Source organism: Mirounga angustirostris, unplaced genomic scaffold (assembly GCF_029215605.1).
Source record: "Mirounga angustirostris isolate CCGP_5_RB_7025 unplaced genomic scaffold, mMirAng1.0.hap1 SCAF_3, whole genome shotgun sequence".
Taxonomy (NCBI): Eukaryota; Metazoa; Chordata; class Mammalia; order Carnivora; family Phocidae; genus Mirounga; species Mirounga angustirostris.
Window position 1 is genome coordinate 69010981 of NW_026991711.1, and position 24056 is coordinate 69035036.

Sequence of the window (24056 nt, forward strand, 5' to 3'; positions counted from 1 at the left end):
CCCTAAACTCTAGCTAGGCTGTGTGCATTCCATTTCCATGTCAGGAGTGGGTTCCCTCACCCCCTGCATCCTTTTTTTTTTTTTTTTTAAGATTTTATTTATTTATTTGATGGGGGTGGGGGGCACAAGCAGGGGGAGCAGCAGGCAGAGGGAGAGAGGGAAGCAGACTCCCCACTGAGCAGGGAGTCCAATGCAGGGCTCGATCCCAGGACCCTGGGATCATGACCTGAGCTGAAGGCAGAGGCTTAACTGACTAAGCCACCCAGTCACCCCTGATCCTTCTTTTCTATCAGGTGAACCCTACCCCTTCACAGTCTACTTGAATGTCACTCCTTTGTACAGGCTCCTTGGTTCCTCCTCAGGTCTTCGACCCCATCCCATTAAAGCTAATTATTCTGTCCTGAGTGTCTTCTGACCTTCATACAACCTCTAGCATACAGCCTTGTTTAGATGTCTGAAAGCAAGGGGCATGGTTTACCTTGACATCTATTAGAATTCCCGCCATTCTTCGGGGGGTTGATAAATGTTTGCTAAATAGTCTTTGAACGTCACTCTTAACTTTCTTATAGGTTTTTTGTTTTTATGCGACTTTTCTTCCCTTATTCATTTATTTATCTTGCCATAATTGCTTTAGCTGTTTAATTCTTAGTGTAGATAATTTGGATACTGATTTTTATAGAATTAATAAGTGTTTAGATATTACCCCAGATAAAGCTTACTTTTAGACTATTTATGTAAATTCTATGGAAAAGATGATTGAGAATGGTTTTTTAGATTTAGGAGAAATAGAATAAATTTTTGGTGTGATCATTATAAAATTCTAGATTTCTATATGCTTTCAGGTCTGATTTTAGAATTTGTTTTATTAGTCTATGTATTCACGGGCTAATACCACATTATTTTAAGTTCTGAGGCTTGTGTTTTATTACTATATTGTACACCTGAAACTAGTATTATACTGTATGTTAAGTAACTGGAATTTAAATAAGAACTTAAAAAAAATAAAACAAATGTGTTTCATTATCTGGGTATGGACTATCTTCCATCATCCACTAGTCTTTTCTTCTTTTCAAAGGGTTTTCCCAGATATTTTTCCATGCTTATTCTTTCAAATAAACTTTATATCTACTTTTCTAGCTGTAGGAAAAAAAAGACTCCAACTTTATAAAGCATACATTGATATATAAAGGGTTATGATTTGCCTGTTGGATTTGCATGCTTGGTTACATAGAGGAACTTTAAGTAAACTACTAAACTGATAAAGTTGCATTTAAAATGTTCCATCATTAAAAAATTTGGGGAATTCTAACTATCCTTCCCCCAAGCACTCCAAATTAGCAAATCTATGATGTGTTTACATGGTGGTTAAAAACAGACTCTAGACACACACTGCCTGGGTTTGAATCCATCCTTGCTCTGCAATTTATTAGTGGTGTGGCCCACCTCAGGGTAGCTCCTTAATCTCTCTGGGCCTGATTTTCACTGTCTGCAGATGATAATCCTATCTACCTCATAGGAATGTTGAGAATTAAATGAGTTAATGCATATAGGATATTTAGCACTGTTCTTGTCCATAGTAACTATTATGCACAAAGCACCAGGATCTAGCAGTAAACATGCTCTGATTTGGAGGAGCTTCCATTCCAGTAGAGAGGTTTCTTCCTTTGTTAATTTCTCTTTATTAGTATATGTATTTTATATTTGCATAGTGTATCATTCAAAATTCTCTCATGTGCCTTATCTCATATTGTGAATCATGATGGGGTAGGGCAAACATCACCTAAGTTTTATTAAGGAACTTAACAGAGATCTCTAGTTTAAACAATTCATATTGCTATCTTCTGTTTAACTTCAATTGATTTTATATTCTTTTTTCTGTCTCCCTACCCACAATTACCCTTTTGGTGCATCCCATTGTGACTGATGTTCTTTTACTCTTAAGAATATACTTGAGATTATCTGTTTTTGTTTCCACAGAGACTGAAGAGCAATGTGGCTGACTTAAGTTTTCACTTTGTTTTACCTGTGGATCCTGTTCTAGTGCTTGATTTTTAGCATTTCAAGGTGATATCACTGATCACTACCACTGCCTCCTCAAATGATTTTCTTGCCTTTCTTCCAAACATGACTGTTTACGTCCCCACATTTAAAGTCTTTAAGTGGCTTCTAATCACCTCCTGGACAATGTCCAAATTCCATGATGTGGTACATGAGGTGCCTTTGGCAATCTGGCTCCCCCATTACTACCTCCTGCCTCCACCTTGGGCTTTGGTGCACCCCATACCATTATATCCCTTACCTACTTCTGGTCTATTTGGAAAATTTCTCCTCCCTGGCAAGATTCAGTTAGGTGTCATCTCCTCTATTAAATCCCTACTATCACAACCACTATTTCTCCACCCCAGAGAGATTGCCAAGTGCCTTTGCTCTCCACTTCCAGAATGCTGTTCTACCCCTTTACTTGTATATTCCTTAGCAGACTGTGAACTCCAGCATTCTGGTTTGTTCATTTTTGTATCCTCAATGACTGCCAAACAGCAGGTTATCAGTAAATATCAGTTTAAAAAAAGCAGACTGTGAGTAGTAGCTGAACAACTTGATGCACTAGCAAGATGTCTTTATATAGGACCTATACAAAGAGGCAGTTCAAGAAAATGACATAGAATGATCCTGAACTCACCTCCTCTTAAGGACACAACTAATCTATAGCTACATATGGAATAATTCCCTCTGGGAAGAACCTGAACACTGGCTGAACAGCTACTTTATAACAAGGGATAAAAGGGCCACATGAAGACAGTCTTGAAAACCCCACATCCCAAGAGTGGTAACCCACCATGGGGAGGGCATCTCACAAATATGGAACTCCTCCCTGAGGAGCATGGAGTTTGTGCTCCACATTAGCTACTCCATCCCTTAGGACCTGCACCAGAGAAATGAGTCCCCAAAATGTGTGACTTTGAAAACCAACAGGGCTTACATCCAGGAGAGCCATAAGGCTGTAGGGAAAGAGAGAGATTCTGCTCTTAAAAGCCTCATAAGCAGATTCACTCTCCCTGGGGCCCAGTACAAAAGCAGCAGTTTGAGAAGAGCCTAGACCATATGTGAAAAAGATAAAGTTGTTAATATTAAGGAATCTGCTAGAGGAGCAAAAGCCTGTTAGGACCCTGTGCAGGGATGGAGGCACTGGTGGGTGATATTTTTACATTCGCTCTCAACCTTGCTGGTGCTGGCATTGGGAAGTACTATTTTTGTACTCTCACTCTAACTGCCCAGTGCCAACCCCTACCTCCCATGCCACTGTCTTGGACTTGCACCCTTTGTGTTGCTCCCATAAACCTGTCCCTGCCCCCTTGACCTACCAAAGCCAGTAGGCATGCAGAGCCCACACAGGGGATGCCCTTGAGTGTCAGGCTCTGGTGGCCAGGGGCGTTGTGTTTCTGGGCTCTATGAGTCTTAAACAACCAGAGAAACAGTTCCAGAGACAAGCAAGAACTAGGACAATGTTGAACAATAAGGTTCATTGCCTACATAGGGCCACTCCTTTAAAACTGAGAGAGATAGCTGTTTTGCCTAACACATTAAAAACAAACACAGAGACTCAAGCAAAATGAGGAAACAGAGGAATATGTTCCAAACAAAAGGACAAGATAAAACCTTAGGGGAAAAAAAACTTTAATGAAATGGAGATAAATAATTTACCTGATAAGGAGTGAAAGTAATGGTCATAAAGAAGCTCACTGCACTCAGGAAAAGAATGGAAGCACAGAAAGATTTCAACAAAGAGACAGAATATGTAAGAAAGTACCAAACAGAAGTCACAAGCTGAAAAATACAATAACTTAACCGAAAAATACACTAGAAAGGTTCAACAGCAGATTAGATGAAGCAGAAGAAAGAATTAGTGATCTGGGAGACAGGGCAATAGAACTCACCCAGATAGAAAAGCAAAAAGAAAATAATAATAATAATTTTTAAAAAAATTGCTTAAGAGACCTATGAGACAACATCAAGCAGAATAAAATTCTGATTATAGGGCTTCCAGAAGGAAGAGAGAGAGAAAGGGGCAGAAAACTTATTTAAAGAAATAATGGTTAAAAACTTCCCTAACCTGAGGAATGAAACAGACATCCAAATCCAGGGAACCCAGAAGGTTCCAAACAAGATGAACCCAAAAAGACTCACACCAACGTACACTGTAATTAAAATGTCAAAGTTAAAGACAAAGAAAGAATCTTAAAAGCTGTGAGAGAAAAATAACGTGTTATGAACAAGGGACATCAGGTCAATGAACAATGAGCATAAGGTCATCATCAGATTTCTCAACAGAAACTTTGCAGGCCAAGAGAGAGTGGCATGATATATTTAAAGTGCTGAAAGAAAAAAAAAAAAACTTCCAACCAAGAACACTCTACCCAGCAAGATTATAATTTAGAATTAAAAAAGGGATAAAGATTTCTCTGGACAAGCAAAAGCTAAAGGAGTTCATTACCACTAAACTGGCCCTAAAAGAAATGTTAAAACAAAGGGCACTAATTAGTAGTAAGAAAACATGTGAAAGTAAAAATCTCACCAGTAAAGGTAAATATATAGTAAAGGAAGTGGACTAATTACTTATAAAGTTAGTATGAATGTTAAAAGACATAGTAAAAATAACTATATATTAATTAGTTAAGGGATACAAAAACCAAAGAGATGTAAAATGTGACATCAAAAACATAAAAATGCAGAGTTTTAGAATGTGTTCAAACTTAACTTGCTATCAACTTAAAATAGACTGTTAAGTATATAGGCTGAGCCTCATGGTAACCACAAAGCAAAAGCCTATAATAGATACATAAAAGATAATAAGAAAGGAATCTAAGCATAACACCACAGAAAGTCATCAAATCACAAGAAAGCAAGAGAAGAATAGGGAAACAAAGAGAAACCACAAAACAGAAAAAAATTAACAAAATGAAAATAAGTACATACCTATAACAACTACTTTAAATGAAATGGACTAAGCACTCCAATTAAAAGACACAGAGTTGCTGAATGGATAAAAAGACAAGATTCATCTATATGTTGTGTATAAGAGATTTACTTTAGATATAAGGACACACGCAGACTGAAAGTGAAGGGATGGAAAAAGATATTCCACACCAATGGAAACCAAAAGAGAACAGGGGAAGCTATACTTATATCAGACAAAACAGAAATGAAAACAAAGACTGTAATAAAAGACAGAGAAGGGCATTATATAATGACAAAGTGGTCAACCCAACAAGAAAATTTAACATTTGTAAATATTTATGCACCCAACATAAGAGCATCTAAATATATAAAACAAATATTAACAAACCTAAACGGAGAAATTGACAACACAATGACAGTAGGGGACTTTAATGCCCCAGTTACATCAATGGATAGATCATTCAGACAGAAAATCAATAAGGAAATATTGGCTTTAAATCACATATTAGACTTTAAATGGCACATTAGACTAGATGGACTTAATAGATATATACAGAGCATTCTCTCTGAAAGCAGTAGAGTACACAATTCTACTCAAGTGCACATGGAACATTTGCCAGGAGAGATCATATATTAGGCCACAAAAGAAGTCTCAATAAGTTTAAGAAGATTTAAGTCACATCAAGTATCTTTCCCATCCGTAGTAGTATGAAACTAGAAACCAATCACAAAAAGAAAATTGGAAAAATCACAACTATGGGGGAGATTAAACAACATGCTACTGAATAACCAATGGGTCAATGAAGAAATCAAAGGGGAAATTTAAAAAATACTTCGAGATAAACGAAAATTGAAATATAATAAATCCAAATCTATGGGATACAGCAAAAGCAGTTTTAAGATTATAACGATATAACGATATAGGACTATCTCAAGTAACAAGAAAAATATGAAATAAACAATCTAACTTTAAACCTAAAGGAACTAGAAAAAGAACAGTTAAAACCCAAAGTTAGCAGAAGGAAGGAAATAATAAAGATCAGAGTGGAAATAATGAAATAGAGACTAAAAAGACAATAGAAAAGATCAATGAAACTAACAGCTGGTTCTTTGAAAAGATAAACAAAATTGACGAGCTTTAGGCTAGACTAAGGAAAAAGAGAGAGGGCTCAAATAAATAGAATCAGAAAATAAAGAAGACAAATTACAACTGATACAAAAGAAATACAAAGGATCTTAAAGGACTATTATGAACAATTATATGCCAACCAATTAGAAACCTAGAAGAAATAAATTAATTCCTAGAAACATACCATCTTTCAAAACTGAATCATAAATAGAAAAATGAGTAAAGCAATTACTAGTAAGGCAGTTGAATCAGTAATCAAAAAACTCCCCAAAACAGAAGCCCAGGATGAGATGGCTTCACCAGTGAATTCTACCAAACCTTCAAAGAAGATTTAATACCAATCCTTCTCAAAGTCTTCCAAAAAACTGAAGAGAAAGGAATACTCTCAAACTCATTTTATGAGGCCAGCATTACCCTGATACCAAAACCAGATAAGGACACACACAAAAAAGAGAAAATTACAGGCCAATATACCTGGTCAACATAGATGCAAAAATCCTCAACAAAATATTAGCAAACTGAATTCAACAACACATTAAAAGGATTATGCACCATGATCAAGTGGAATTTATTCTAGGGATGGAAAGATGGTTCAACATTTGCAAATCAATCAACATGATAGGCCACATTAACAAAATGAGGGATAAAATCATATAACTTCTCAATAGATGCAGAAAAGCATTTGACAAATTCAATACCCATTGATGATAAAAACAAACTGAGTACAGAGAGAATGTACCTCAAAATAATAAGAGGCCATATATCGCAAGTCCACAGAACATCATACTCAATGGTAAAAAACTGAAAGCTTTTTCCTTAAGATCAGAAACAAGACAAGGATGCCCACCCTCACCACTTTTATTCAGCATAGTATTGGAAGTCTTACCCAGAACAATTAGGCAGGAAAAATAAATAAAAGTCATCAAAATTGGAAGAAAAATGTAAAACTATCATTATTTGTAGACAACACAATTTAATACATAGAAAACCCTAAAGACTCTACCAAAAAAGTTAGAATAAACAAATGCAGTAAAGTTGGATGGTACAAAATCACTATACAAAAATCTGTTGCATGTTTATACAGTAACCACAAACTATCAGAATGAGAAATTAAGAAAAAAATCTCATTCACAACTTCATCAAAAAGAATAAAACACCTAGGAATAAATTTAACCAAGGAGGTGAAAGACATGGACACTATACTGTACTATTTTCTTGGAAACTGGAATGTGTATATGACATGGTACTTACTGAATCAGGCATTGTTATCCATAATATACATATATTAACCCATTTTAATTCTCACCACAGCCCGTGAAGTAGAAACTGCCATTGTTCTCACTGTGCAGAAGAAGAAATCAAGGCACAGGAGGGCTAGTAAGTTGTAGTGCCAGAATTTGAACCTAGACAATCTGGTTCCAGTGTCTTGGAAGCATTAATTTTTCTACTAGAGTTTAATATTATATGGAGGCCACTCCAATATGCTACTGGCATCTACTAGATTGTACTCTACTTGAAAACAGGATTTCCTCTTCATTGTCTTTGTATTCTAAAAGCAGCTAACACAATAGGGGTTTGATATATATTTTCAGGATGTAAACACTTCAGCATATGTCTCAAACCACTGATTTGTGTCAAAAATCTCTACTTCAGGATCGAAGGACTCTTCTCCCATTGTAATCTGCTTCTCCGTTAATTAACAACAATATATTAATATATTGTGGCTCTGAGGTTACAGTGATGAAGGTATTCAAGAAACTAGTAGGCTTCAGGGACGCCTGGGTGGCTCAGTCGGTTAAGCGTCTGCCTTCGGCTCGGGTCATGATCCCAGGGTCCTGGGATCGAGTCCCGCATCAGGCTCCCTGCTCAGAGAGAAGCCTGCTTCTCCCTCTGCCTGCCACTCCCCCTGCTTGTGCTTTCTCTCTCTCTCTCTAATAAAAAAAAAAAAAAAAGAAAGAAAGAAGAAAAGAAAGAAACTAGTAGGCTTCAGAGTGGATCTTCCCTACTCCTCTCAGTGCAGGTCACCGACACCTTCATGTGACGTCAGCTAGCCCAGGACCTGCCCACCTTCCTTAAGTTTTGCTTTTGATTTAGTTAAAGCAATTCAGTGTTAACAGTAACAAGTAGCGAGAACTGAATTCACTGGCAATTTGGCCGGTGATAGGGTCATTGGAACCAAAGTTTCTCAAGGTTCACCAGCTGACCATTTGCACTAAGTCACCTGAACCTCTTATGAACATGCAGATTCCTTGACTGCACTCAGATATTTGAAATCAGAATCTCTGGATGTAGGTTTTGAGAAGTTGCATTTGTAACAGGCTTCTTTGGAGATTCTGGTGCATGTTAAGGTCAAGCTCTACTGACAGAGATTGATAAACAATTTTAGTCATCTTTTGATCTTGTTATACTCAACTACCTTCTAGTTCTCTCTTCCATTTCAACTAGAGCCACTGAAGTAAATCTATTTCTTTCTGTCATATTCCCTTGCATATCATAGTCAACCCCTTTCTTCTTTTAGGTATTTCCTTCTGATACTTGAATTTCTCTGATCATAATTCACTTTTCGATGACCATATTACCCAAAGAACCTATGTGCAAAGAATATAGGTTTAGGATAACTCTAACACTCCTGGACCAACAATTTATGCAGATTATTTTCTCTTCAGTGTCTGAATAAATAAGGCATTCATGGAAAGTCATACCCTTGTCAGCTGATTACTAATTTTAAGCCTAGTTCATGTGCATCATTAGAATTTATAAATCCCACTTTGAAATGTGTCTTGAACAGATCTGAAAGATAGATGAAAAGAGATTTTCTCGGGGTCCCTGGGTGGCTCAGTCATTAAGTGTCTGCCTTTGGCTTGGGTCATTATCCCAGGGTCCTGGAATCGAGTCCCACTTCGGGCTCCCTGCTCAGCAGGGGGTCTGCTTCTCCCTCTCCCTCTGCCACGCCCCCTGATTGTGTTCTCTCTCAGATAAATGAATAATTAAAATCTTTAAAAAAAAAAAGAAGATTTTCTCAAGTTTATAGAAATGAGGTTAACATTAAAGCAGAATAACTGCTTCTAGAAAATTATTTAAAATAGCCAATACTATATCATTTAAATTTGAAACTTACAAAGAGGACAGTAGTTGTTTTAAAATGAATGGTGCCATACATTTTAATGCATTCTACTGATGGCTGTGGAATCCTTAATGTATTACTCAATGATATAAAGATATCGTTAATTATCTTACTATTATATGAAAAGTTTAAAAAAGCACTCCTTAAACTTCATTGTGATTATTACCCATAAATATACATTAAGTGCTGAGGACAAGTTTCAACTAATATATGGCAACCACAGGTTTTGAGATTCTTAATGGAAATCAAAAGAGCTTCCTTGCACCCTCCCTCCCCTGCTCCTCCTGAATGTATCATTCTGTTACAATATCCTACTTTATTTACAGCAGTTATCAATATCTGAATTTTTCTTCCTATGTATTTACTTGTTTACAGTCTGTCTCCCACTAAATTACAAGGTCTAAGAGGTCGGAAAGTGTTACTGTCTTACTCGTCATTTACTCCCAGCACCTAGGACAGTGCCTGGTACTCTTCATGTAAAAAACTGTTGACCAACTGATTGACAGGACAGATGAATGAATTCAAGTCTTAGCATACGCAGTGACTGAGATGAAAGGAGAATCATTTTTAATTTTGTATTGTCTAGCCTTCAGATAAAGTATTGCTCTTGGAGCAAAATATTTAGAAAAACATAAATGATATCTGTGAAAGCACAGGGCAAGCTCAGTGGAGCTTATGACACTGTTACGATGATCCATGACAAAGTATGTAACCCCCTATACTACTGGCTTGGCTCATAACAGATTTCCAATTACTGAGAGATATTGTTGTTATTAACTATATAGCAGACTCATTTTTTATCTTTTAAGGTTTCTTTTATGGTTTTGTTTTGTTTTTATAATCTGGACCTCTGGGATATTATATTCACTATCATAAAATTAAAAAAATTAAAAAATTGTTCCAATTATATCCATTTTGAAGGATGAGAAACTAGCACAGTTATTATGAATACTTAATAAATACTACATGTTAAAAGAACTATTAATAAATGGAGAGTCACAACAAAAACATAAGTACTATTAAATCAAGTTTCATAACAGTTCCTTTTTTTCAGAATTAGGTGTGTTATGGCAGACGTGAAGGGAATGTATCAATTTTTAATTGCTCAATATGTTCAGATTCTGACATTAAATCTACAGAAGAAAAAAGTATTGGTTACTACTAAGCAAGCGTTCTTGAAAGATGTCAGTGTTGTGGTAAGAAGGTGCCATAAATTCCTCATCACTTCACAAGAGTATATTGCTAACATAAGGTTGACCTACTTAACTAAGTGTAAATAAAGACTTCAAGTTTGTGTTACCAAAGCAGCCTGCTTCCGACAGACTGACTCTGAAGATAAACCAGGGCACTGACATTAAAAGAGCATTGATCTGAGAGCTTGTTTACTTTGAAAGCAGCAGATTTTTCACGCTCAGTCACTTCTATTCTGCTCTATGTCACGCTGCCACCTTGATGACCCCCCTCTGCAGAACACATCAAAGATGGCTACCAAGTTCAACTTGTAGGGTTCAAACAATAGGTTCACTATACTTAAGCATGTATAGGGAAGTGGGACACAAGGAGGGCAAGGGTGCTGGAAGCAAAAAGGGGACAGGTAAACAGGGAGAAAAGTTGGTCTGCTGGTCATTATGAAATGATATGGTTGGCTCTACCTCTCATAAAATACTGACACTATTCAAGACAAAGTATACTTCTGAAGCCGTATTAGTTTTTCTTCATGGAGTATTTGTTAAGTTGGTTTGGAAGGTTTTCTGTATATTTATGACATTTTAAAATGGTCTCTCTTTTTTTTTTAAAGATTTATTCATTTATTATTTTAGAGAGAGAGAGAGAGAACATGGAGGGAAGGGGCAGAGGGAGAGGAAAGAGAAAATCCCAAGCAGACTCCCTGCTGAGTATGGAGCCCATGGTGGGGCCTTTTCCCATGACCCAAGTGGAAATCAAGAGTTGGAAGCTTAACCGACTGAGCCACTCAGGCACATCTAAAATGGTCTTATTTAATCCCTGCTGGGTTTAGTTCTAAATATATGTGATACCATTTTATTCCAATTGTAACTCATCAAGGATCTTTTTATACCTTTTAGTCTTGGGGTGGTGAATTCCAACAATTTAGTACCCATAAAGAAAAATATCGTTGCCTTAACTTGGCCTAATAACTACCTCTTTCATGCTTCATGGGGTCCTGAACCTTTACAAATGGCACAAGAATCTCTCTACTCTCAGCTTTTATATCCCTCACTGTCTCTATCATGCATTTTAAAACTTTGTTACGTATCTGCCAATGAAATGCTAAACTCCTCCAGGACAGAGATTCTATTCTATATCTAGCTTTAATATAGTTGACTTCCCCTATGTTTCCCATTTCCAGCACCTTCCCTAGCACCTCACGCAGTGGGCACTTCATACCTACTGGGTGAACGGAATGGAATTCTGGAATTTGGTTCAGTCTCTACGCTATTGCCTCCATATACTCTTTCTGATCTCATCATGGCCATTCTCTTAGAAATCCTAGTGCTTGAAATGTTTGCATAGGGATACACCATCAGCTTGTAGTCCCACTTCCCTCTAGAGCCATTTCTAATCCTGTTATTAAGTCTTTTTGGTGGGTTTTGACTAAAGCACCAATATTTTAACTTTAAAGCAATTACATTCTAAAGTAAGATTATGCCACTATATTTCAAAAGCACCTACTTTAAACAAAAAATTTCGGTTTTTTGGCCACAACAATAAACTCTCATGCAAAGTATTATTTTAACTCTAACTAAAATTCATCACAAACATACTTAGCATAATATATATAGAAAAATGCACTGTGAACATTCTTAATTACTTCTTTGTTTTGAGCAAAATGACCATTTTCTACCTGTGTAAAATGTAAATAAACAAAAAATATTTTTAACTGGAACTAATAACTGAATAACTTAAAAGTGGACCAAACAACAACAAAATGACATTGGGCTCTGTGTTAGAGATGTATTACAGATGCATAAATCCCTAAGTAAAATATCGGAGAGTGCCTATTATATAATAGTTGATAACCCTGAAAAACTTTTTGTTTTTCAGAATACTTTTTAAAAGCTTAATTCTGTATCCACTGCTATTATATTTCACTGCCAATTTGAAGAAAATAAATGATTCTAATCTTGGATTTCACAATCCGTGCTTAAAACAGCTCTAATGCAGATTATGGTGTAATTATGGTAAATGCCAAAATAATGTAATTAATCTTAACCACTTCACTAAATTAAAGTGTCTTGTAACAAAAAAGACAAGGCAACATGTATAAGCACATACAGGATTGTATAATTAAGTATATTTCAAAAATTCTAAAGCAGCAAATATCAAACTCATAGAAGAACTTCAAGACACAACTGGAAACAACTAGAAAATATACACTGTTTGCACTTACGTTAGGGTTGGTTTTCATTTAGTTGTCTCTTATCAATAGGTCACTAAAACTTAAGATATGCTTAACCACTTAAAAGTTATACAGCCAATTTTAAAGCTAATCATTATAGTAGTTTTAACTGTAGGTCCCTCGGTTTTAGGAACAATGACTTCATTCCTCTAATCGAGCACCTTTCCTGCCTACCCACCACAATACTTGTTCAGTTAGTGCCTAGGGCTGATGGACTGCCATGTGGCTTGAATAGGACACTTTCAAATAATCACAAATCACAATAACAGGTAATAAGTATTCTCTGTGACTGGGGCCAATCTCTCCACAGAAAGGAACTTTTCCCCTCAAATATTTTCCTAGACTGGCGGGGGCAGAGGAAGGATGCAGGAAGTATATAGGTGAGCTTCTGAAATCAATTCACATGGTTCTGCCAGTGAAGTGCGGCCTCCCCTTTTTTAAAATCAGTTAGATAAAATGCAATAATTAATGCATATACAAGGGTATTTAATTCTACCCCCAAAATGATCCTTACTAGAAAAGATTTATTTCCCCAATTTGGGAGTGATTTCTCTTATCCTTGGTCATCTTCTAAAACCGACTATATTTGGGGTGCCTGACTATATTTGGTCAGTTAGGTGTCTGACTCTTGGTTTTGGCTCAGGTCACGACCTCAGGGTAGTGAGATCAAGCCCCCTTTTGGGAGTCTACCTGAGATTCTCTTTCCCTCTCTCCCTCTGCCCCTCCACTGGCTTGCATTCTAAATAAATAAATAAATAAATAAATAAATAAATAAAGTCTTATATAAAATTGACTATATTTAATAAGGAGAATTCTCATTAATATATTTTTTTCATTATCCCAATAGTATAGGATAATCCCCCCGCAAACTTTAGGAATCACTTGCAGAAGCACATGTAACCGTCTCGGATGCCTATCTAGTGTATAAAAGATTTTTTTTGAACTGAGAAATACTAACTTTAAGGTTGGATAAGCAGTTGTTGAGGAAAATGTGCCACCTGTTCAGGAACAGCTGCTTCTGACTGACGCAGAGAAGGCAGGTCACCAGGGGGTACAAGGCCTGAGGAGAAAGAAGGTGAGGTCACAAGATGATTTGTATTTCAACAAACCAGGTAACACACGTTCTCTGGAATCGCTACCTAGCCATCTCCCTCTGTGGGCCAGAATAAACAGGACGCTTTATAACACAAGGCTCAACGGGGGCCATGCAGAGGTAGGCATTTCTCAAACGCCTTCTGACGATGATGGGGGTGGAATTATCTAGAATTATGAAGTGTATGATAAGTTTCATGTATAGTAAGTGGAAATCTGATTCACTGATTTAGTATTCACTTACGAATTTTAAAAACAAACTCATTATCTTAGATCACTCTCAATCCTCAGAGAGAAAGCAGGAAGGCATACTAATTTTAAAAATGTTATTTTTGCTCATAAACATCTACTAGCTTGTCCTTGTCTAAGAGGTAGGTGTATATATTTTCTTTTGCATGCAATCTTCCTGTAATTAAGGAAGATTCCTAAAAGAAATGTTATTGCATTGGTAAACTCCACCAAGACAAATTTAACCACAGGAGGAATTTGCTTACGAGTGAATAAACAGAGGTGCTACTGTGCTTTTCCTGCCTAACTGGGCTGGTTTCCTACAGCAACTGGAGAAGATAGAAAAGCTAATGAGCAGCCACCCAAAAAATTTATATGCAGAACCCATCACCATTCTGCTGAACCAGATATACACCTTGAGGGCACCCAAAGAATTAAGGCTAGTGAAGATTTAACAAAAATATAACAGGCTCATCCATTAAGTTGAATTAGCAAAAAACAATTGCCACAACGAGATTCAGTGCTTCACAGACCATTAACTTCATTTTTTTATTCACTTGGTTTTAAACTGAGTTTGAACTACGCTACCATTGAGTATAACTCTAATTCCAGCCAGTAATCTAAAAAAAAAAAAAAAAATACTAGTGATTAGTCACAATGACCACTGAAGTAGACAATGAGGACATCTGTCACCACTGCCAGCAAAGCAACTCTGAACATTACTTTGAAGACCGGCATAAATCATGCCAGTAAACCAGCTCCCTAAGTAACCTGCTTCCTCCATACTGTCACAATTATAGCCCATATGCCACGTGTTGATTCATAAACCAGAGTCTTTTTTTTTTTTTTTTTTACTACTGAGGGCAAAAGGTCATGGTAATTCAAAAGATTTTTCTGTGCCACTGCTCTTCAGCTCAAACGCTTTCCCAATTACTGTTTCCTCAGCCTTCAGAGAAGCTTTCCTATGGGCAACTGTCTCTCTCCCAACTCCCTTTGCTGCCTCCTTCCATTTTGATTTTGAATATCAGGATAGGAACGAACCAGTGAAGACCTCTGAAGATTGAAAAAGATAAACTGTTATTATAAACTTTGACTTTTAGATTGGAAAAAATACTCAAAACAAAAATCAAGGTAAGCCAGTCTTGAAAATAAACAACAGAATCTTAGGACAAGAAGGGTCATCTGAGGTGACATCATCTAATCCCCTTATATTATTGTGATCCAGTTATGGTCAACGTTAAGTGCAAGCTCCAAATTTGGAAATGCTCCCTCTTTTGGGGGCAGCTGTAGGTAATGCTCCTATCTGGGGGACCCTTATGACTCTCAAATAGATTTCAGCCTAAGGATTTTAGCCTCTGCAGTTTTGCGTTTTGGATTTTCTCAGAGTTACTAACCAACGAATGCTTCTTTCGAGAAGAAAGTTCCAGCGTGGTGTCATATAGGCTTTCAACAAAGTTTCTAAGGCAGGGAACATTTACTTCATTTTTAACAGCCTAAAATAGAGATGCATGTTAATATCATATTAATGAAATTGGTGATTCTCTAATCCAATTTGAAGAAATTCTTAAAAATAAAAACGTAACTCACGGCAGCAACTGGGACAAGAATTTCAACAAAAAGCCCAGCCAAGGCATGCTTGATATCTTTGTCTTTGACCTCGAGGAAATAATGTGCACATTCCTAGGAAGCAGAAAAAAGCATAAAGGAGGGAGAACAGATTGAAATGTGCACATAAAATGTACTTAAACAAATGTAAGGAAACAGCTTTTAATTCAATCATATACACTAACATAGCATATTCCTTAATCCATTAAAGAAAATAACTGGATTCTAGCATTAATACTTAAGTTCAAAATGGCCTCAATGATATTTTGCAAGACTGGTTTTCTCACCCTCCCACTTCTCTCAAATCACTATGCTGAAAGGACAAAGCATCTACAACCAGGAAGCAGTTACTCATCCACTCACTTAATTGGTTGCTTCATTCATTCAGACATTCATTGCTGACAAATTTCTCTTGACCACCTACTGTGCGTGGGGCCCTGGGTCCTTGATTAACCCACAAACACAGGTCCCCAGAGAAGGTAAACATGTGAAGAGAGGCAGAAGATATTAAACTTATTTTGGGCCCTGTGACAGCCCCAGGCACAGAGCTGTTTACTTCTTAGCTCTGACATTTTAGGTGTGTTTATTATTCAGAAAGTTTCATAAGCAAGTTTGGAATGCTGCCCTCCCCCACCCCAGGCAAGAAACTTTTAGAATAGTTCCTCAAGCAAGGACGTCTTTGCCTGTGGACTACTATCTATGAAAGGGTATTTTTGGTGGCCCAGAGAATCATTTATTGGGGAAGCTGGCCTGTTGAGAATTCCACCAGCCCCTTTCTCCTTCCTGGCCTTTTTGGTAGTAACTCTTCGTTAGGTATTGTTTTCATGGAAGGGTCCCAGGCTACAGGGATTTGTGATGATATGTTAATATCTATATTAGCTATTATACTTATTTTCAGTCAACATTGGGACCACTACCAACAAAAGTTACCACAATCTCTAGTCTATTGACTCTATACTAAGACATCAGTCCAAGAAAGGTATTGCCAACATGGAGTCATTGAAATGGTTTCCCCAATGCAGAATGGCTCTTCATGACTCCTGGAATTGGGGCCCTTTTCCTACATTATTTTGTATATGTGTGTAAATAGTCTTTCGAGTCATCATTCAAATGCATAGATACATGAATTATTCATATGAGAGAGGGATAAAAAGTGTTAACAGTTACTAAGTGCTTACCACGTGCCAACAATCCTCTGAGCCACCTTCTAAGGTTAGCACCATTATGACTGTTTTGCACAAAGGTAAGTGAGGCGGGGAGGGGTTAAGGGTGACTTGCCCAAGGTCACAGTGTTGGTAAGTGCTGAAGTTTGAGTTTAAACCCAAGAAGCTTGATACATGGCCTATATTCTTTTTTTTTAAAAATAGTTTCATGGAGATATAGTTCACATGATATGCAATTCACCCACTTAAAGTGTACAATTCTATGGCTTTTAGTATATTCACAATTGTACATTTTTTAATGATTATTTATTTATTTCACAGAGATTGAAAGATTGACAGAGAGAAAGAGAGAGGAGAGAGAAAGAGGGCAAGCAAGGGGAGCGGCAGGCAGAGGGAGAGGGAGAAACAGGCTCCAGGTTGAGCAGGGAGCCCGATGTAGGGCTCGATCCCAGGACGCTGGGATCATGACCTGAGCTGAAGGCAGACGCTTAACTGGCTGAGCCACCCAGCACCCCCACAATTGTATTTATCACCACAATTAAATTTAGAACCTTTTCATTATCCTCCAGAGAAACTTTGTGCTCTTTAGCAGTCATTTCCAACCTCTCTATCCACACTCCCTTCCTCTAAACCCTATGCAACCACCAATCTACTTTCTGTCTCCATGAATTTGCCTATTCTGGACATTTCATATAAATAGAATCATGTAATATGCGGCCTTTTGTGTCTGACTTCTCTTATTTAGCATTATATTTTCAAGGTACATCCATGTTGTAGCATGTATCAGATCTTCATTCCTTTTTATGGCCAAATAATATTCCCTTATGTGGATATACCACATTTTGTTTATCTATTCATCAGTTGATGAACACTTGGGCCGTATTCACTTTTTTGTTATTATGAATAATGCTGTTATGAACATTTGCATTCAAGTTTTTGTGTGAATGTATATTTTCACTTCTCTTGGATATATCCCTAGAAAAACATGGAATTGCTGGATTACATAGCAATTCTAGATTTAACCACTGAGGAACTGTCAAACTGTTTTCCAAAGTTGTTATGCCATTTTATATTCCTACCAGCAGTGTACGAGGGTTCCAATTTCTCTACATCCTTACCCACACTTGCTATTATCTGTCTTTTTGATCATAGCCATTTTAGTGGGTATGAACTAGTACAGCCTATATGCTTAATCCCTCTATCTAAGCTCTTCATTGACAAAGACCCTCACTAAACCTAGTTCACAGCAGTATTAAAGAAAGTTTTATAAATTCTAATAGAGCCACATGTTCTGCAAAATCCACATTAGCAACAATTCTTTTGTTAGTACATAATGAGAAACACTTTGTAATTGACACCTAAACCATATGTATGGTTTGGTTGATTTTTAAAAAACTGATTCTCTTTTATAGTAGGAATAGAAAGTTTTCTGCATTATTTAAAGTTCTGATGCCTATGAATGTTAACATAGCCACCTCAATGCTATCAATTATAAAAAGCAAAAAAATCAGCGATCAACATGTAGCTGATGAGTCAAAAAGAGAAAAAAGCCAACCAATAAGACATTCCACTATACACCCTACTTCAAAGGTGATAGGAAAGTTTAAAAGTGAAATTATCTGGCTGCAACTCTATTATTTGGTTGCAAAGCACGTTATGCATTACTGAGGAAAAAGTAGGACTTTTCTCCACATTGTCAAGTGAATGGGCTTTCACATTCCAAGTCAGTCATTCTGATGAAGTGAGCTGTTCAGCTTGATAGCCCTTTGGTTCTCCTGCCCAAGATATTACTTACCTGCATAAACTGAAGAGAAGCCTCGAAGTCCTCCACTGGATACATCTTAATTCGAAAGAACTTCATCCCCATTATCAAGCTGATAATGCTCTGAACAACATACGGGCTCTGCTCTTTGTGCCGTAATTCCTTGAGTTCTGCCATAAATTTCTTCTTTACAGCAGGGAATCTAAGAAGAGAACATGAGTGGTTTATCAAATAATGGGTATGAAAGTGACTATAATGGAGGCCTCCAGCATCTAGGAGTGACAGGGCACAGTGACAGGAGTCCTTTGAATCAGTTGAAGTACATGGCTGTCATTTTGTAAGGATTTCCTATTGGGGATTTGGTAAAGAGTACAATCTTCTCCTTTCTTCTCTTATTCTATAAGATGCTCAGCATTTCCTTCAGTCAGGGAGAAGATTCAGGGTTATTCAGACCCTCTCAAAATGGCCTCGCTGTTAAACTGAGCATGACAAAAAGCTCCATTTCCTCAGGCTGGGCAATTTCCAACATATTTGCAGACCCCAAGGGCCTAAAGTATGTCTAATTGTAAGTATCTGAGCTATAGCACAGGCCTGCTATCTCTGACAATGACAGCAAATCATGCAAAGAAATCGTCCTAACACATTTCCAGAGTTTTCTTTTTTTTTTTTTAAAGATTTTATTTATTTATTTGAGAGAGAGAATGAGAGAGAGAGAGCATATGAGAGGGGGGAGGGTCAGAGGGAGAAGCAGACTCCCTGCCGAGCAGGGAGCCGGATGCGGGACTCGATCCCGGGACTCCAGGATCATGACCTGAGCCAAAGGCAGTCGCTTAACCAACTGAGCCACCCAGGCGCCCTCATTTCCAGAGTTTTCTATTGTTGTTTCTTTTATACTTTTAGGTTAATAATCATTGAAAAAAATACTTTTAGGTTGTAAGAAAATCCAATGATGAAAAAATTTAAATCAAATCTAAAAGATGAATAAGCTTTTTCTACACGCACGAGATGTTACAACTAAAAAGACACAGTCTGCAAGGAACTTAAGGCGTCTGTATTGCCTAACAGTAAAATATTAATAACTAATAGTATTAATTACTACAACGTTATCATATAGGATTATAAAAAAGAATAGATCCTAAGAGGTTGGAAAATAGTAGCAGATCTGCAAAGTACCCAAGGTAGAGAAACATATACATAAAAGTTATCCCAACTATTTCTGAAATGGCTGGTTAAAAGAAAAAGGAAAGCATTCTAAAATTCATTGTGTTTTGCTTCCTGAGATGATTAGCCTGAGGTTCTAGAGATGTGAAAAGGTCATTTAGGAGCAAGGCATGATTAAAGAGGGCTATTATGATCATAAAAGTTAAAGGCCAACTAACAGAATCCTGGTAGGTTGAAACGACTCTTGACAGCTCAAGGTAGAAACCTGAGGACAAATAAAGTAGGCGGTAAACATGAAGCTATTGTTTCCCAGAAGGCAGTACAAGAGGGCCATGATTGGTAAATTGGTGTCAGAGACGTGGCGACAGCTGGTCCTTTTCTCGTTCTTGGCCCCGGTGCAGGAGGGTACGTGGTGCTCGTTTGGGAATAATTGGTTAAAACTATATTTTTCTAAACCAATTTACAGATTTTTCTTCTTGTCTGCTACATATATTTCACAATAAAAGAGGTTTTTAAGAAGGCAATAGAAGAGAAAATATAAAATCCAAATTCCAGTGTCATCTTAAACTACTTCTTATAGAGCAGGAAATAATGTGATGCTGAGGACGGAGCCGATGACAGCCATAAGCAGACATCCAGCACCTACGATATGCCAAGCAAAGTTCAGCGAACCCTGCATTTTATCGTCACGATCATGTAATCCTCACAACTTGAGCAGAGTACTGTTATCATACCCTTTTTACAGAAAAGGAACTTGAGGCTGAGACTTCTTAATCTGATAAAGTCGCACAGCTGGTAGGTGGCAGAGCCAGAATTTCAAGCCAAATGTCTGGCTCTAGAGTCCCTACGCTTAATCTCTGTGCCATGTTTTGTCTGGACCAGTGGTTCTCAAAGTCCCCCAGATCAGCAGCAGCAGCCCTGCTTGGGAACTTGTGCAAAACACTCCTCATCGGCCCACACCACACCTACCGAATAAGAAACGCTGGGGCTGAGTTCCAGGACTCTTGTTTAACAAGCCCCAGAGGTGATTCTGCTGTGCTCAAGGTTATGAAGCACCAGTCTGGACTAGGAATAACGATAAGGTATATCTATAAGGTGGTTTATATTTTCTGCACATTATACTCTTACGTTTTTACCTTCGCAACAATCCACTGAGTCAGGCAGTGAACGCATTTCCATTTTACAAATGAAGAAACCGATGTGGAAGATCAACATGACAAAGAAGACTCAAACCCAGGTCTTCTGACACAAATTCCAGGAATTTCCACTGTACCCCAGCTGCCTTACATTGTCATGAACTACGAAATACAGTCACTGCCTTAAGAACAGTGTACAGTTTCGGAAGATAAAGCAATGTAGAATTGACCATGAACCATGCAAATAATAATAAAAAATAAGATTATAATCATTAATTTATAAATAATCATTATAATCATTATTTATAAAATTAATTATTATGATTAACTATTATTTATATTATTGAATATTATTTATAAGATTAATTATTACATAATATATAGTAATAATATAATAACATAATTTAATAATAATATAATAATTATTATTTGTGAGGTGTGTTGGCTAGTGCCCAACCCTTTGCTGGGATCTCGCTGATCCTTCCGGGAGATGGAATGGTCAGGCCAGATCATTTTCTCATATTTCACATTGCCTTTTATGAGAATAATACACTTAAAGAGGCTCCAGGGCATAGGAGAATGAAAGGGCTCTTTGCAGCTGGATAATTAGTGGAGATTTCTGGGGATTTGAGTTGGGGCAAAGGCTGAGTCTTTAGGCAGAGATGATAAAGGGTGGGAGGCAGAGATGGTGTGCCAAGCAATGGGAATGACACTTTTAATCAAGATTATAAAAATTTATCAATTCTCAACTGGATTTTTAAAAATTATATTTTTATTCAAGTTATTCCCAAACACTAAAAAAAACTTACCAAGGATTTTAATTTTGAAATGTGAAAGCTTAAAAGGAAAAAGTAATCTTACAGGTTAGAGTTATATTGTCTTAAAGACTGTATGATACTTAGGAAAGTTTGTTTTCTATCCCTAATCCATGACTAAAACAAGGAACAGTAGGAGAGGGCAGGTTACTTGTATAACTTACTAGTTCAACATTCTCACGAGTGGGTGGCTGACAGTCTATTTATTTTTCATGGAAGAATCAATATGGCTATCTTTTACTTTTAAAAGTCCCAGATGACATAAACATACTATTTTAGCATTAAAAAAAAAAATCCCCAAATCTACTTGCACTTAAAATCTATTTTTCCATAAAATAATTTTAGGGAAAAATTAATTCATTTTCAGTGACTGTGCCTTTAGTGTTTTGTGCTGTCTTTAGTAAATACAGTAACTAAATGATTGCTCAGTCTTTGGTATACTAGAACATCCTTATAAAAATAAACTGCTTTGAAATGTTGAGTACATATTATAAAAGTGAGAGTTTAAGAATATATACATTATGATTATACCACATAAAGACAAAGTAATTTTGAAATCTATGTATCTTAGAGGCCATTATCACTATTTAAATAAATATACCAGATTTGAACCAAAAAAAATTTACCTTAAAAAAAGTCAAACTTAACTGACTTTCAAAACATCAACACTTTGGGTGAACATCACTAAATAGCAAAATCTTTTTCCCTTAATGATAGGAATTAAGTGCATTATCATTGGTAAGATCAAAAATAGTGATTTTGCTAAAATTTAAAGACTAATACTAAGCATTAATAACTAAAGTCATAATGAAGAAAATATTTCATATGCACTACCACTGGGAGCTAGATGTAAAGTCTAAAATTAGAAATGTTATATTACTCAAGTTTAGCACCCTGTACTAGATAAGCATACATCCTTTTTTCCCCCCTGAGAAAAAAGGAAACAGTACTTTTTTAAGGCAATGACAAGTAATGTTTCTGGCATACTCACAGAAAGGAAGCAATGTGATAATTTGGATTATGACACCAGTTTAAGATTGTACTATCTATTAATAAAGGTTATCTATACATTGACTGGTTGAGAATGTATCATTATGATCACTATACACTACTGTAGTTACTATAAGAAGCCACTGACCAAGGGGTTCTCTTATGAATGGAAAGTATTGGAGCATTGTCCAAATTGAGATATTTCATATACCCGACTATTGCCGAATTGGGACAAATACTGACATCATGGAAATTAAAACAAGCCATGGTTGGCAAGAAAACACTGGCTTGGTGGATCATATAAATCTGACCTAATATGGAAATTCCTATAACCTTAGAATGTGGCTTAGTTATGACATTGTTTTTCAGTTCATTCACAACCAACTCAAAATCACTATTGCTAAGGAAGCTCATTCTACAGTAACCAATATTGTTATGCATAGTTCACAAAAACTAAGAAAAACACAAAAAGCCATTTTTGGCAAATTAAATTTTCCAAATGATAGTATAAGAGAATTGGGCTGGGATAACTACAGAAGGAATTACACAGGAATATGTTGAGATTTTCAGGGTTTGACACAAATGAGCCAAATACATATCAATAACTCATTTTTCTGATCTTTTCTAGGAATGGGGTTGATACATGTGAATCAACTTGCTAGGTAATTAAAGCTTCTCCCTTCAAAATGCCAATACTTTTTATCATTCAATTGCAATAAAAAGAGATGTATTGGGCTTTTTTTTCTTGATAACTCATGAACCACAGTTATGACAATGGGCTGCAATAAAAGTCAGTATATAATCTCATGCAAAATGGCCCAGATAACACTATTGTTTAGTTCTTATGTATGCTTTGGCTACTTTTTCTTTCCTCTCTGTTGCTGCTAGTCTTTGAGCTTGATATTTCTCACTGGCATCAGTGTATCTACCTCTATCCCATCTAACACTGATATTTTATGTGTTAGAAAAAATGTACAGTTGAGATGAATAGATAAACCAGATTTAATAAGTCACACCGAAGAATTCTGGGGGTCTGTTTCCTGAGTTCTTGTCTCTGTTTTCACTAGGTAAGGTTGCTGAGTAAGTACTTTTTTACAAAATTTTGTTTTTTTTATAAACTGGGCATTTCCATGCTATTAAATTAGGAAGTTCCATCTCTTGGAGATAAAAATCTCCTTCTGAGGATTGCATTTCACAAGCATCAGGGCATCACTGTTGCTTTATTAAGCTCACCTCTTGGCCTAGATTCATATTTTGTCTCTGGCTCATTTTGCTTAACCTTGGCATTCAGGATTTTGCCTGATTTGCCTCAGGGTTGAATAAGATGAAGATGGGTGAATAAGGTGTGACATCACTTTTGGAAGAAGTATATTATTGCTAATAGTCTAACACCACTTTGTTCTAGCCTGCTAAGTAGTGTTATGGGGCCAGATAAATTTAGCAATGAGAATTTTCCTCTGACTTGTTTCCATGACAG

General features: G+C 36.7%; 1 protein-coding gene across 8 annotated transcripts in view; it reads right to left on the bottom strand.

Moving 5' to 3' along the window:
• The window catches only part of FRY (FRY microtubule binding protein), a 348688-nt gene that overhangs the window by 145710 nt on the left and 178922 nt on the right, over positions 1–24056 (bottom strand). For all 8 annotated transcript variants that reach the window (XM_045869273.3, XM_054506292.1, XM_064586228.1 and 5 more), the window contains 4 exons: positions 18511–18679; positions 15535–15627; positions 15342–15440; positions 13586–13687 (listed from right to left, as the gene is read on the bottom strand). In XM_045869273.3, the coding sequence (XP_045725229.1) occupies positions 13586–13687; positions 15342–15440; positions 15535–15627; positions 18511–18679 (463 nt within the window). The remainder of the gene's footprint in view (positions 1–13585; positions 13688–15341; positions 15441–15534; positions 15628–18510; positions 18680–24056) is intronic.